Source organism: Pholis gunnellus, assembly GCF_910591455.1.
Source record: "Pholis gunnellus genome assembly, chromosome: 1".
Lineage (NCBI taxonomy): Eukaryota > Metazoa > Chordata > Actinopteri > Perciformes > Pholidae > Pholis > Pholis gunnellus.
This window is the reverse complement of record NC_136528.1, coordinates 16,946,272-16,961,479: the sequence shown is the minus strand read 5'-3', so window position 1 is coordinate 16,961,479 and position 15,208 is coordinate 16,946,272. Positions and strand designations below refer to the sequence as shown.

The 15,208-nt window shown below is 41.4% G+C and overlaps 3 protein-coding genes across 3 annotated transcripts; 1 reads left to right on the top strand and 2 right to left on the bottom strand.

Annotated features, from left to right (window-relative positions):
• Positions 1–202: 202 nt before the first annotated feature.
• Positions 203–4,279, bottom strand: rhoua (ras homolog family member Ua; the record flags this gene model as incomplete). The annotated part of the gene is made up of 4 exons (XM_079173887.1): positions 203–1,769; positions 1,994–2,182; positions 3,363–3,421; positions 4,015–4,279. 4 exons carry the CDS (start codon positions 4,277–4,279, stop codon positions 1,485–1,487), a joined length of 798 nt encoding a protein of 265 aa, XP_079030013.1. The 3' UTR covers positions 203–1,484.
• Positions 4,280–5,558: 1,279 nt separating this feature from the next.
• Positions 5,559–9,020, top strand: pdcd2 (programmed cell death 2). Its single transcript, XM_079163413.1, has 8 exons — positions 5,559–5,847; positions 6,710–6,818; positions 7,016–7,072; positions 7,306–7,494; positions 7,599–7,739; positions 7,840–7,940; positions 8,072–8,185; positions 8,360–9,020. The coding sequence occupies exons 1-8, from the start codon at positions 5,650–5,652 to the stop codon at positions 8,519–8,521; spliced, it is 1,071 nt and encodes a 356-aa protein (XP_079019539.1). The 5' UTR covers positions 5,559–5,649; the 3' UTR covers positions 8,522–9,020.
• An 896-nt stretch (positions 9,021–9,916) lies between these two features.
• On the bottom strand, positions 9,917–15,162 carry tbp (TATA box binding protein). The gene is given in 9 exon segments (XM_079157247.1): positions 9,917–11,271; positions 11,594–11,688; positions 11,894–12,061; positions 12,160–12,251; positions 12,894–12,981; positions 13,261–13,587; positions 13,589–13,731; positions 14,359–14,587; positions 15,088–15,162. Coding segments are annotated over 8 exon segments (1,044 nt in total). The 5' UTR covers positions 14,410–14,587; positions 15,088–15,162; the 3' UTR covers positions 9,917–11,191.
• Between the last annotated feature and the right edge of the window lie 46 nt (positions 15,163–15,208).

Below are 15,208 nucleotides of genomic sequence, written 5' to 3'. Positions count from 1 at the left end.
GGATAAAACCCAGAGCAACAGACATGATGAATCTAACTATAGTTCATAATGACTAAGAACAGAGTTCACTGAATATGTACATAGTTCTAACTTCACAGTCTTAGATACATAATTGCATTGATAAGCTGAGAAATAGAAACCCATATATTTTTTTCTGAGTTAATTTTGTAACTTTAAACCCATGCAAAGAGCGCTTGGTTGATCTAATTCTATTAAGTGCTCACACTTACAGTCAGGCTGTTTAAGTGTCTATTCGTCTGCCTTGCCTTGGATGGCAATGCTAGCCAGTCTACAGTCCACCACCACGACAGTGCACTTATATTGTTTAACCAAACCACATTAATAAGGCGCAGACTGTAGAGTCCTTCAGTACTAATGTAGGATAGGTGAAGATGATGAATGATCACGTTTTACCCTCACCCTTTCACCCTTTTCAAGATATAAGATACAATATGAGCCGCACACCTCAGCCTCACCAAACGTACGTATTCACTGTCTGGCTGCATTCAGCAGACAGTGAATACGTTTGGTGGTGTTTGGTATTCAACAGTGGCAGGACGTGAAAAAAAACGCACTAAAAATCAAGCCAGACATAATTCCATGACAACTTCAGATTGAGACTAAAATAACAGGTAAACCATGACCCAGGTTTCAGATTAGGTGTATAGGCTGCACCGTGGTAAACTGAGCATTTGACCAATGATTAGCTGTAAAGTCTTTCATTAGAGCAACAATGATCCCAGTTATAACAAGAAGTTCTAAAAATCAACCACGGGCTGGATTTGTTGACGGATTTCTGACTTCAATCATGCCTGTTGATCATGTCAGAGAATACAAAACTACTTAATGTAAATAATAATAAGGACACATTTCAGTCAGCAGTTCTTTCTAATCATGAGGAAGTTTAGATGCAGTTTCAGTGAGTCAAGCTCCATTTCAGGCTACATGACAAGCATACATAAATCCATATCAGGTCGGGAAGGTTATTACGAGAACACCAGACTAAACACTATTTCATTATATGCGTTTACCACAGACTTTTTCTTGTTCAAATCTAGACCGGTCTAATCATAAGCAACATTGTCACTTCCGACATGGAGAGGGTCTCCTGCTAGTCCCAGTACATACCAGTTTAATTCCAGGAGAGGCAGGAGCACCTGCTCCTTCAGAGGGATCATACTGGATGCAGGCTAAGCATCCAGGTTAGAAAAAAGGTCTGTCAGGACTGCTGTTTTTTCAGAGCAGGTTTTGTTAGAACCAGGCTGGGCTTTTGTTGTAAATCTCTTCCATGATAAGACTAAAACACAAAAAGTCAAAAAAATTAGATCCGTGACAGTCTTACTTTGGTTCACAGCAACAGTCCAGTCAAGGTCCTGCTCAACATCAGGCTCCATCAGAGAGAAACCCAAACTGAAAGCTAGTCCAGGCAGAACCCAAACCCAGCTGAAGTCAACACAGGATCAGAGTCTTACACCCAAACTGCTCTAGGCCACACAGCAGTACCTTTTCCACCATGACTTGGACAGACTCTTCATCTTGTCTGGTGTCTGCCTTTGCTTTTTTCTACGTTTCTGTTTCCCTCTCGGGTGCTTATGGGAGCTGTAGTTCTGCAGGCTGGCCAGTATGGCCGTGTCAAACACTTCTTTCAAATTCTTTTGGGTCAGGGAAGAGCACTCCATGTAGGACACAGCTCCAATCTCCATTGCACAGTCCCGGGCATCTGCTGGGTCCACAGGTCGCTCCCGGTACTTAGCCAGGTCAATGAGGACCTAAAGAGAAAATGTTAATATACCTTTGTAGATATTGTATCTGCTGATTTATTAGTCAGGGACACTGGGAAGATTCTTTTGGTATGAATCCCACAAGGGGGAAAAAAATTGTCATTTTGATCATAAAGACGTGTAGCCTCTATATAATGCTATTGGGTATTTGTTTCACATTTGTTAGAATTAAGGGGTTATTTCTTTCTGGCGTAAAGCAGATTGTACTCCACCTTGACATCTTCTCGGAGGTCACACTGCGTCCCAACGAGGACGAGCGGAGCGAAGGGTGCGTGTCTCCGGATCTCTGGAATCCACTTCTCAGGAACGTTCTGGAAGGAGGCGGGACTGACGACGCTGAAGCACAGCAGGAACACATCTGCACTGGTGTAGCACAGAGGCCGCAGCTTATCGAACTCATCCTGGGAAGATCGAGAGAGAGAGAGAGAGAGAGCGAGAGAGAGAGAGAGAGAATGAGAGAGAGAGAGAGAAAGGTGTTGAGGATGATGGGATTTTTTAAATCAGTACAATAGTGATTTTAAGAGTATTTGGACAATGAAGTTTTACCGGTGCAGCATAAACAGCAATCTACAACATCCTGCTAATCCTCATGACACAATTACTGGTGCTACTGAGTGGTTTGCTTTAATTACAGATAATAAACTATGAGATAAGTCTAGTTTCTTCTCCCTTCTTCATCTCTGACTTTCTCCTTCCTCTGCTTGTGATCCTCCCATTTATTCTACCATCATATATGAAAACACACGGATACAGAAAAACTGCTTTTGAGTGTTTATATAAGGAGTGCTGATTCTTTAACTGAATTATTTTCTAATTATTGTATTTGTTGTATCATATAACTATCACTTGTTTCAAGGTAAACATTAGCTCTATGTCCAACCAGTTGAAGCTCATTCTGAGAAGACAGTTGTCATGTATTTATTTCAGATAACAGCTGCTTCTGTTATGAACAGGGATGTAAAATGCATCACTTCCTGTGTGCCAGATTCTTTTTCCTAGGAAAGACCAACCAGACAGTTTCCTGGACAGAGAGTCCAGCAAAACTAACACCAAATGTAACTGAGATAAGCGGTGTAAAACGTGTTTAGTTTAGGACTAACTTATACTATGTTCCAATTATCTCACACCATGTTGGTCCAACTAGACTCTTCTATCATATAAAAATAGATAGAAAACTCTAAATGCATTTGTACCAACATTTTTGCACTTGCCATGACCAAATACTTTGTCAGGTTGAAGAAAATACTTTTTCATTAAATTACATTACAGTCATTTAGCAGACGCTTTTATCCAAAGCGACTTACAATTCAGATTCTATCACATAGGCACAGCTAGGAGCAATTCTTTCCTATTCCTGTGTAGCTCCTCACTGTCAATTGTAAAATAAAAAACCGAATCTGTGTTTCAGTAAATTACTCTGACCATAAAGAAAGAAAGAAAGAAAGAGGATAGTTCCCTCTCCATCACTTCCTCTGGTTAGAGGCATTGTTTCAAACACAAATAAAACAACAACAGGAAATGTTGCGGCTCTCTCCTCCTCTGAGTGTATATGCTGTGTGTGTTTGTGTTGAGATCACTGACCTGTCCGGCTGTGTCACAGAGTTGTAGTTTGACTGGCTGACCGTCCACTGATACCACCGCTACACACACACATACACACACACACACACACACACACACACACACACACACACACACACACACACACACACACACACACACACACACACACACACACACACACACACACACACACAAGACAGTGTAGACAGAGTAGTTTAGATATAGTTTAAATATTCACCGAAGAAAAACCATATGGCCGATTCCTTTCTGACAACAATCTGATGACACCAGCTATGACCACTATTAAACTTCTTAAAAGTTAATACAGTAAAGGGCTGATTAGTCAACAAACTGATATTTCTATATTTCTACATTCTATTTGGTAACTGCACATCTGCTTAAGTCATTAAAAAAGTAAAATATCAAAACAATTTCTAGTCACAACTTCAAAGTGGTTGAAATACACTAATAAACTCACTTGAACTGAAATGTAAATTATATTTGATTTTACATATTGAAAGATGAAACAATTAAATAAATGTATTGCTGGTCCACAAATAAAGTGTAGCTGTAAAATGTCTTTATTGTATTTAGAAGGGACGATATATCTTTGGCTGGTCAAAACAAAGAGAACACAATAACAAAAAGTAGAGACAGAAGACCCTTTTACCTGAGAAGTTGTCAAACGCCGTCGGGACGTACTCGGTGGGATACCCGTTGGTGGTGTAGCTCACCACCAGGCTGGTTTTCCCCACAGCTCCGTCTCCCACCAGCACGCACTTCACGCGCCTCTCCGCTGCTCCGGCTCCGGACCGCCGCGTCCTGCCGGAGCCCCTGACCCTCCTCGGTGGGACAGGAGGGGCAGGGGACACCGGTGCCGACTTGTAGCCTCCGTCGCCCCGCAGAGGCATCTGGCACGGAGAGGAGGGTGACATGTAGCCTGAGGAGACCCGGGCACGAGGTTCAGTCCCGGCTCGGGCCGGTTTTCACATCGTCCATTCTTCCGTTACTATCTGCCGGGTTACTGACTTTTTAGTTGTCGCTGCTGTCCGCTTCCTCTTAGTTTCCATCGTTAAATCACAGAAAATGTTGAACTTCTACTCTGTCCCAAAACTGACTCTGTGTCCATATCAAGCTTCATTGTTGATTTAAATGAAATCAAGTTCAAAAGAGAGGGGATTCAATTAACGTTGGCCGTTTGTTACAGTCTGTGTCCGTTCTCTCGTCCAACAGACAGACCCGTCCCAAACTCCCCTTCAAATGACATCACACTGTGTGTGTGTGTGTGTGTGTGTGTGTGTGTGTGTGTGTGTGTGTGTGTGTGTGTGTGTGTGTGTGTGAGAGAGAGAGAGAGAGAGAGAGAGAGAGAGAGAGAGAGGATAATAACAATAATAATAATGAAAATAATAATAATAATAATAAAGCCTTATCTGCAATGCAAAAACGTAGCTGTCAGATAAATTAAGTGGAGCGCAACATGTCCTTCTGTGGTGCAGTAGAAAGTATCTTAATATGGAAATATTCAATTAAAAATACAAATCACTCAAGTACTTAAGAGAGTGTAGGCCTACTTACTTTCCACCGCTGCTATCGAACTGAGCTCTTCTAATCTCCAACAAAGTAAGATTGATTTTGATTTGACTCCATGTCAAACTTTTTAACAGACTACTGACAGGACATCAGCGCCATCTAGTGGACATGGTGGAATATAAACACGAGAGAATAATAAAACCTACAGGAGGACGAGGGTGAAAGACACTGGATGACATGGGAATATTTCCAGCAGGGAATGTCTGATGTCAGCTGAGCTCATTTTTATCAGTGCGATTAATTGAAAATGATATAGAAAAAATTAAGGTTATCTAAAATACGTATTTAAAAAAACATGATACATTTTATGTGTCTGAGTTGCAGGTAAGCTAGTAAATACCCTGTTTCCCTGTTACCTAATATGTAAATCTCTCTGTTATTTCTATTGTATATATTGTGCATTTTCCTTTTAATATTTTTTACTCTGTTATTTTCATTGTTTACCTGTACCATAAATGCTGCTAGCGAAAATAATGAAATAACTATCTATCTATCTATCTGTCTGTCTGTCTGTCTGTCTGTCTATCTTTATAGAGTATAAAATGCTTGCGGAACGAAACACCGTATGGCTAGTGTTTCCTTACGGACCCTTTTATAGACTGCACTTACATCTCATGTGTTGTGTTGTGGGAGTTTGGGAAAAAACTCTCCGTTTCTTTTTGGATAGTTATTTATCTTTCCATATTCCTGTGACATACCGATAAACTCCTCCGTTATGTCCGGTGGTCCTAGCCTGTCCTCGGCGGAGGTAGATCTGGGCTTCCTGGAGGAGGCGGAGCCGTGGCGGCTTCTGTCCCCGCAGTTCCCCAGTAAAGTCGGGGGGAAACCGGCGTGGCTCAGCCAGACAGGCCCGCCCTCACTGCCCGGGCTGGAGTGCGAGATATGCCGCCTGCCTATGGCCTTCCTGCTGCAGGTTAGTGTTCCGGAGGAGGGAGGCAGACAGCGGCTTGAGCCGCACTCTGGACAGTGATAATGTCACCCAGAGAGAGAAACGCTAAAAAAAACACTGCTGGACAGTATGTGGAATATATATATATATATATATATATATATATATATATATATAATTTATTGTTCTCAGCTGAACCTTATCTGCTGAGTCTGATTTGTCTTCTCTATTATTTCTTGTTTAAAACAGTACAATCAATGCCAAGCACCATAGTAAACTATTTTAACCTTATATCCCTTGTACAATTTCTCAGGGACTAATGTACAAATGTGAAAATCCACGTAGGAGCAGAGAAATTCATAAATATAATACAAGGCATATACAGGACTGTCTCAGAAAATTAGAATATTGTGATAAAGTTCTTTATTTTGTGTAATGCAATTAAAAAAACAAAAATGTCATGCATTCTGGATTCATTACAAATCAACTGAAATATTGCAAGCCTTTTATTCTTTTAATATTGCTGATTATGGCTTACAGCTTAAGAAAACTCAAATATCCTATCTCTAAATATTAGAATATCATGAAAAAGTATACTAGTAGGGTATTCAACTAATCACTTGAATCGTCTAATTAAACGAAACACCTGCAAGGGTTTCCTGAGCCTTGAAAAACACTCAGCTTGGTTCAGTAAACTAAATCACACGTATGGGGATTATCACAATATTCTAATTTTCTGAGACAGTCCTGTATAGAGGTACCCCTAACTGACAATTCTACTCACCTTTATGCCCGCCAAGTAGTTTAATTTCCATAAACCCACCTCAGCCCCATTCATTATACAACTAGATGCAGTACTCTGTTACCCTCTCCATCTTCTATGCAGGTCTACGCACCCATTTCTGGTCAGGAAAGAAGTTTCCACAGAACGCTCTTTCTGTTCTGCTGTAAGACTCGTGAGTGCTACACATGCAACGACAGCCGCTGTGTGAAAGGTAACCTGTAACCATCAATGTTCCTTTAATGTTTGTCATTCCTCGTCTTTGTTGTCACATGGTAACAGCACTCTTTAGTCTTTTCCCCGCGTCCTCTCCTCTCCACACTCTTGTCCGCCGCTTTTTGTTTTTAAGAGTAAATATAAATTTGTTAAAAGTTTTCTGACAGCTTGTGTTCGCTCCTCGTTTCCTTTTAGTTTTCAGGTGCCAGCTGCCTCGGAGGAATGACTTCTACCCCTACGATCCTCCACCAGGTTGGTGTATTTTTCCAGGATGTCAGTAAAAGTATAATTCTTTGTCACCTCCGACTATAAATAAGGCAGAGTTGAGTTAAGAGGTTTTATTTATCAATACTTATACTATATGTTTAGTGAGCTGATATACACGTATTGATACAGTATGGTAGGTATGATGCAATGTACTAACTCAATGTACTAACCAGTATTTCAACAGTGACTTGGCTTGACTTGGTTTGTCTTTTCCTCAGAGGATGAACCCCCCAGCGATCCTGAACCGGACCAGAGTGTTTTGTCCGTCTCTGGAATTAAACTATGCTGGGTGTGCGGTTGTCCCGGCAGCAAAGCCTGCTCCCGCTGTCACACTGTAAGCTACTGTGGAAAACACCACCAGACCCTCCACTGGAAGCACACGCACAAGAGGGAGTGTTGCAGTCAAGGTGTGTATCAATTTGTATTGATAGTGTTTCTGAGCAGTTTCGTTTCTGTCAATTCCTGCTCAAGGAAGACTTAATGCCTGCTGTGTCGTTGTCCGTCTATATAGAAGCGTCCATTGTCACAACTTCAACCTTCCTCTTCCCTGAGTCTGAGCTGGTCACTGAACCTGAGGAGGAGAAAGACACAAAGGAGGCTGAAGAAGAAGAAGAAGAGAAAGGGATTGAAGATTGTCCCTCTTTAGCAGACAGTAAGACTTTAATTATTTCTTATCGCTATAACAATATTGGTCACATGAAGTAATTAAGAGACATCATTTGTCCCTTCTCTTCTGACTGCTCTCTGTTCAGCCCTGGCAGAGACGGACCTGGAGGAGATGGCTGTGCACGAGACTGAAGACAACAAAATGTTCCAGCGGTTTAAAAAGAGGATCGCACCAGAACCTCACCAGGTTCGCTAAAAACTCACACGGAAACGACGTCAATGAAGACGACCAAGTCGAGTCCCTCCTCACACTGACCATGTTAAGTTCTGATACGGTTTCCTTCTGTGTGCATCTCACGGTGTTCTGTTCATGTTCAGGTGGTGCGTTACAGCCGAGGGGGCTCCCCCTTGTGGGTCTCTTCTCAGCACATCCCTTTAAATCAGGATATCCCAGCATGCACCTGTGGCGCCAAGAGGACTTTTGAGTTTCAGGTAGTCCCTTCTTCTCCTTCCATCTTCTTTTTCGCTGGTTTTCCTTCTTACTCACTAGTCTTGAATGCCAGCATGCTGTTATTCTGTGACAAGTATATGAAGTTGTTTGTGTGCACGTTTGTGATAAACGAGCCAAGTTAAGGTTTACTTAAGTGTCTGTCTGTCTCTCTTCAGGTGATGCCACAGCTGTTGAACACTCTGTGTGTGGACTCGACAGGAGCCAGTATCGACTGGGGGACACTGGCTGTCTATACGTGCTCTGCCAGTTGTAACCTTGAGGACCAGTACTGCTCCGAGTTCATCTGGAAACAGGATTTCAGCTCAGATCACAGATGAAACCCACATAATATCTTCCTGCTGCTGGACAGAGTTCAGGACGCACTGATGCACTTGAAAGCTCAGCAGTGAGGACACTGGTTTTCACTGTTGCAGTGATGTCACTCACCAGTTAGTAGACTGGACACATGCTGCTGCTCGTCTAACGGATGATACACAGGCCAAATTAAAATCAGTGTGTAACTAAGCTGACCGAGAGAGGAAGTTAATCTTTCTAAGACTATTGAGGATGATGATGTTTTTGGAGGGCAGAAATTCACCATCTGTATTAATTGTTCTATTAAAAGTTTAGACAGAAATACTAGTTGTGGTTTCTCACCACTTCCAAATATTTCCTATTATACAAATGTTTGAGTGGTATTTCTGACCCGTGTGGTTAGTGGGTTACGTCCATTTTCAGTGCTGCACACCATTAATAGGTCTATTGAAGCACATAGTCAGAAGAACAAATACAATATCACCATGTGCCTGAACAAGTTCATCTGCTTTTCAGCATTTCTGTGGGTTTTGAGACAAAGTACCATTAAAATATTATCTAAATACAACCTGTCAATTTATATCTTCACATTTAATCTCGTTGGTCACAACCGTGAGTATAAAAATGTTTCCAGTTATAAGGCTCTATAAATGTTACTGAATGATTTATCAATACCATTCCAGCAAATATTGAAAAAGGGTCTAAATGCAATATGTGCAGTGTGCAAGTTGAGTCTAAATTGTCACATGACCTGAGCTGTTTACTTCCTGGTTGCACTGTGACAAGGAGGCTGCGTCAAAGCTCCCTAACAAGTTAGTAAAGTATGTGAACATGAAGATTTGTCCTACACCTCATCAATAAGGTGACTAGTATTGATAGATGCAATTACTTAACTTTGTTCAGTGTTGTCATAGAATGAGCGAACATGTAACGGCAGCTACTCTAATGTATTTAGGCCGGGCATGTAAACATGACCGAGATGATCAGAATAGAAGAAAGGTGATTTAAGTGACTTTGAACGCGGCATGGTTGTTAGTACCAGGTTTACAGAAAATGATCCGAAAAAAAATATCCAGTGAGCTGCAGTTCTCTAATTGGACAAATCTTTTCTGTTTAAGTTGTCTGTGCATAACTGGAATGAACTTTTCACATTGAACCTGAAAACTGTTAAGCAAACATGTAAAGCCTGCATTTAATCCAGGACCAACACAACAATTACTGTAGAAATATTGCAATATCTTAGAAAAACCATACCAGTCTAAAAGAGTTAAACCGTACAATATGTGAAGAGGTGCTAACACACTTAGGACAGCAAACTTCTCAGTGTTCACTGTACAACAAATATAACATTTCCAAATACAACAGCGCCAAAAGTTCAGTGTAGTAAAAGAAGCAGATTTACCAGCCTGTGTGTACAGATTTATTAATGTGCAGTACATTAACAATTTCAGAAGAACAATCGCTTTGAAATGAGTGAAGGGGCTTCCTGGTCTCCTGCTGAACTCCAGAGTCACAGAGGAAAGTATTGATTAATCGCCGTCCTCTGCTGCTGCCCAGACAGACGTCGGGGTGGAAGACACACAAGATGGTGAAGCTGACCGTCGCCACAACCAGCTCACCATAAAGTGCCAAAAGTGTTGTGGCTGAGCACACAGTATGGACGACCAGGACAGATTCACATTTTCCTTGGCACAAAAATAATTCTTCAAAAAGAAAATTTAAATATGATTTCTGAATGGGCAAAAGACGTAAAACAATACATAAACATGGCAACACAATGCTTAGTTTATCGGACATCTTAGTGCTCCTGAATATAAGATGCAAGAAGTTAAGATAAGTAAAAGCAGATGCCGTCTACTTTTAAATCAACGGCGTCTTCTTCATGTTCTGGTTGATTTATGAGTACAAATGTAGTCCAAACCAAGTGACACAAATGTCAAAGAACTTAAGTAGCAGGAGTTGGATCAATTTAGTTTAACTTCTGTTTAAGAGCATCCACCTTCAGTTACAGATTAACAGACTAGACAGTATTTCTCATGTCAAACCGTTTGAATTTAGAGGGAAATCCACTTCAAGTATTCATGTGATTAGGACGAAGCTAAATCAAGATCAGATAAGATTTGAATGTAAAAGACATGAAGATCAAACTCCCAAAGAGGTTTGAGATAAACAGTCACTCAAACTAAAATCTTAAAAATACTGTTAAGAGGAATGTGGGGCCGACAGACCCGAACACGTCTTGTTATAATTTGGGGACTGAGAGGGCAATTTATAAAAACGCAACATACAAAACTATTTAAAATGGCTTCAAATAAAAACTAGAAACAGTCCAAGTCAGACTGTTTCTCTTCTAATCAGCACTTTTTACATTTCTTTACAATCTTATGTACAATCAGGGATGTGAACAGCACAACAGAAACAGCTCAAAATAACTGCACAAAAAACAGAGAAAGAGTTTAAAATACACGGAGAGGTCTGTGTGAAAAATATGCCGTCGTTTGTGATCAAAAGACGGCAAGAAAACCAACCTGTAAAAATCCTGTTACTCAAAAAATCTTGGGGGACAAAAAAATAAATAAAAAATAGAGGACTCACATCCCTGTACAACAGTCCATCTGTAGAGGTCAACATATAGATGATTCTTCTTGTGAATTTAAAAAAAAAGGAGTCGGTGATAAAGGTAAAAGAAGGTTCTACGTCGTCTTGCGGAAGCCTTTCAGGATGGGATAGATGTTTTCAAACGCTTCGTAGATCTCTCCTCTCACCTTGGCACCTTTAAAAACAAAACCAACACATTAATACAACGAGTTACACCGGCAGAGCCGAAAACATCGACAGAAGAAATCATGATAAGCATTAAACACCATGTTCCGGATTATCTTTTCCACTTATAATGAAAAGTTCTTTTGTAGGTTTTTAAGGAATCTCATTATTTCTTCTTGAAGAGGTTGGCAGATACATCATCATTTAACATATTTACTTATGTTTAACTCTAAAATAGTGATTTCAGTAGACTAGTACAGCTCTATATGTTTGATCTGAACCGTGGCGATAACTGACATTAATACCCATCAGCAGTGAGGATCAGGTCTTACCTGTGAGTACAACTTTCCCAGAGACAAAGATGAGCAGGACAATTCTAGGTTTGATCATTCTGTAAATCAGCCCTGGAAACAGCTCCGGTTCATAGCTGAAACAGACAAATCATTTTATAATAATCATTACAAGTATTACCTTAAAATAAATCCATTCTGTCCTACACGCCGACGAGAATAAACCCCATCTCGCCTTTCCTTCGGTGGCACAACTGTGCAGCCGCAAGTGTGACATTCTCACAACGCAGCCATCATGAATGATTTTTAGCTGCGTCAGACAATAGAACAAACAGAAATTACCTGCTAAACTGCTGATGTGTGAGGACTAATCCTTCCAGACGAATGGGGAACTTCACGTCGCAGCTTCCCACCATGTTCTGAATCTTGAAGTCCAGGAACTTAGCAGGAAAACCGAGCTTCTGCACCACACGGGCGTATTTTCTGGCAGCTAACCTCGACTGCTCCTCACTAAAGACAGAAGCGAGTACATTGTATTCAAAGACTGGGCCAGGCGTATTATGATATTCAGCACATTAAAAAGGTGATCAAATAGCCAGTATGGTGACCTCTTGGCTCCAGTGCAGACCATCTTCCCAGAGCTGAAGATGAGAGCGGTGGTCCTGGGCTCTCGTATTCTCATGATGACCGCAGCAAAACGCTACAAACAGAGAGAGCGGGAATTACATCCAGCACATAAATGGAGTTGTGTGGGATGTTGAGCATAAATATATCAGTAGGGTTGGGCGATAATCTATTTGATAATTCATCTTTCAATGGAATCATATCGTGATGAAGTAAAATATCAAGATGTCATTATACACGATAACAAGCACATTCTAACTACATTGTTTTTTATTGTGATTTCTGATTATAAAACCATGTGATTATTTCATATGGTCAAAATGTGTGCCATGAAAAAGATCAATAAAGACGAATTTTGCCAGACACACGATCTAAAATAACCAATGGCAGCTGATAAAACCACACATGTAAACAAATAAACAAACAGGCAAGTTGACCCGGATGTAGATCGCTATGCAGTTAGCCGTTGGTGCTTTTCCAATTGGCCACTTTCAGTGTTTACTGTGGTCTCCCTGATATTTGTGGTTTTGCATGAATCCAAATTTTTCTGCATCTCTAACAACAGAGGTGGCAAATGCAGAGTTAGCTTGACCCATAAACTCACTATGGCAACATTTATAGTAAATACAGCTGGTGAAATTAACAGGAGTTTTCCCTAAAGCCCCACTGCTGAGCAGCATTGAAAGGATCACAGTAATATGTGGCACTGCAGTCTCACCTTTGGGTTGTACTCTGCATTCCTGGCTCTCAGGGCAATGGTCTTCAAGTCCAGCTTACAGCCCAGATTTACTGTCGATACTATGTTTCTAAAAGTAGAGTAAAAAGAAAAGAACTGAGTAAAGTCATAAGAAAACTGTTCAGTCAGGAACTCGGACACAAGTTAACGTAGTTAACTTTGGTAGTGAAAAAAAGAAAAAGACACCCTCTCTGAAATGTCAGCGATATTCCTGTTTCCGGCCTCAATAAATTCTAATTCACCGTGAGCACAATAACATAACATAAAGGTAAAAGTGTGTGTATTAGCTACAATATTACAACGTGTGATCGATAAACTGATCATTCTTTCCATTGGATATGAAACGTACTGTAGTTGCGGTACTATTCCAGAGCTCTCCGAGGCTGGTGTGGACGGTGTGACGGGGGTCATGGGGGTCAGCGGAGTGCTGTAGAGCGGGGTGTTTCCTGGCAGCGCTGTGGTGGTTGAGCCTGCAACCGTCTGGGAATGATAAAGCTGAGGGGTCTGCCCCGACGTTCCAGGAAGGCCTGGAGAACAAAGAACGTACTCTTCTACAACATGAACTGATAATAAACTTCCACTACGGTTCTGTGTTTCCCAGAACAAAGGAGGACACCATGATCTCACTTGGCTTAGAGAGGATTGTGGCAGTAGTGAGTGTTGTACCTGCGTTTGCCTGCTGCGCCTGTTGCTGCTGCTGTTGCCTCTGCTGTTCCTCCAGTATAGACAAACTATTGGTGTTCTGGACGGGCTGGGGGGTCAGGCCTGAGCCATATGGCATCATGGGACTGAATATCGACATGCCTGGAGTCATGGCACCCTGCATAAATGACACAACACCAACAAAAAACATGCATTTGGGATTGAGCAGGAAAGCCCCATTAGAAGCTAATTATACTGACAAATCATAGTGCAAGGAAAATGTTCAGTCACAATATTTTTCACTTTGCCTCACTTATTAACTTTAGATACTTATTAAATAAAATAAGTATCTAAATATCACTGGTGTATGGGTGGATTTTGTAGGCTGCACGCTATGTTACCTGTGAAAGTAACAGTAGTACTCTGACCCTAAATTGAGTTAAGACTTAAAACCTATTTCAAAATCATTGTAGCCATGTTTGAATTTGATTGCTATATTAAAATAGTCCATGAAATGAATTACCAATACCAGAAATAGATTGTAGTCAGGGTGCAAGCATCTGCTGCAACCTGTGAGCACGCTGCATCTCGTAAACTTGAAAGATGTGGAGCTCTGCCGTGGTTATGTTTGCAGCACCCAATTGTGGCTCACCTCGCAGACTTAATCTCACTCCTGTATGTGACATTATATGCTGGGTCTACAGCGGCTATGTGAGAATAACACTGAAAGCTGCAGGATGGGAGCTGATGTCTTACAGCTGGTAACTTGCTGTATAAACCAGAAAATATTTGAAACTAGAGTTACCTGAGGGGAGGCCTGCCCCTGGAAGGGAGGTACACTGTTGTTCTGGTCCATCTCTTTAGCTCCTCGCGTTAGTTCACTGCTACCCAAGAGCAGGAAGTAACTTCACACAGCAGGTGCCTCAAAGCTGCGCGTGTAGAGTCTATAATACAGTAGAAAAGCACCAACGACCACAGTGGACCAGGCTCTGCAGAAACACCCTCTTCTCGTCTCTCCGACAGCTATGTTGTGCCTAAAAAGTCAGACAGAACCAGAATGTACTCCGACAAACAATTGATACATATTAATTACCATAGCACCGTGCATCATCAAAGTTGAGTGAAGAACTTGCAAATGACCTGAGGCCACATTTGTGCAGCTCCACCGGTGGCGCCAACGCACTGCTGGCTAAACATCACATTTAGCTTTAATTCACGTAACTTTAGCTCGTTCATTCATTCCGGGCCCAAATGCATTATGCGCCATTTATATGGTAGCGTGTGCAAAATGCTGGTGACATTTCTCTCTACACCCAAAAAACGTTCGTCTTCCAGTAGGATGTCTTGACAGCCTCCTAAATGAAACATATCAACACACTGGCTAGCTGAAGTTAGCTGCAGAGCTAAGATTAGCAACACTAGCTAACATCTACTCTAACGTAACATACAGTGACGTTGTGTGTTAAAAATAGTTGTAAATAACTTTGGCATTTGCCAGTGCACCACAGTTAATTGCTCGCCAACTTACACTCACACTCTTGCAGTTTAGACCAGCACAGGAACCGAGTTAATGCGGCTTCAGGTTTGTTTGATCCTCGCTCTTGTGCTTCGGCGCTCACGAGCGTCGTTGACTAACTACTTCCGGAAGAAGAAGC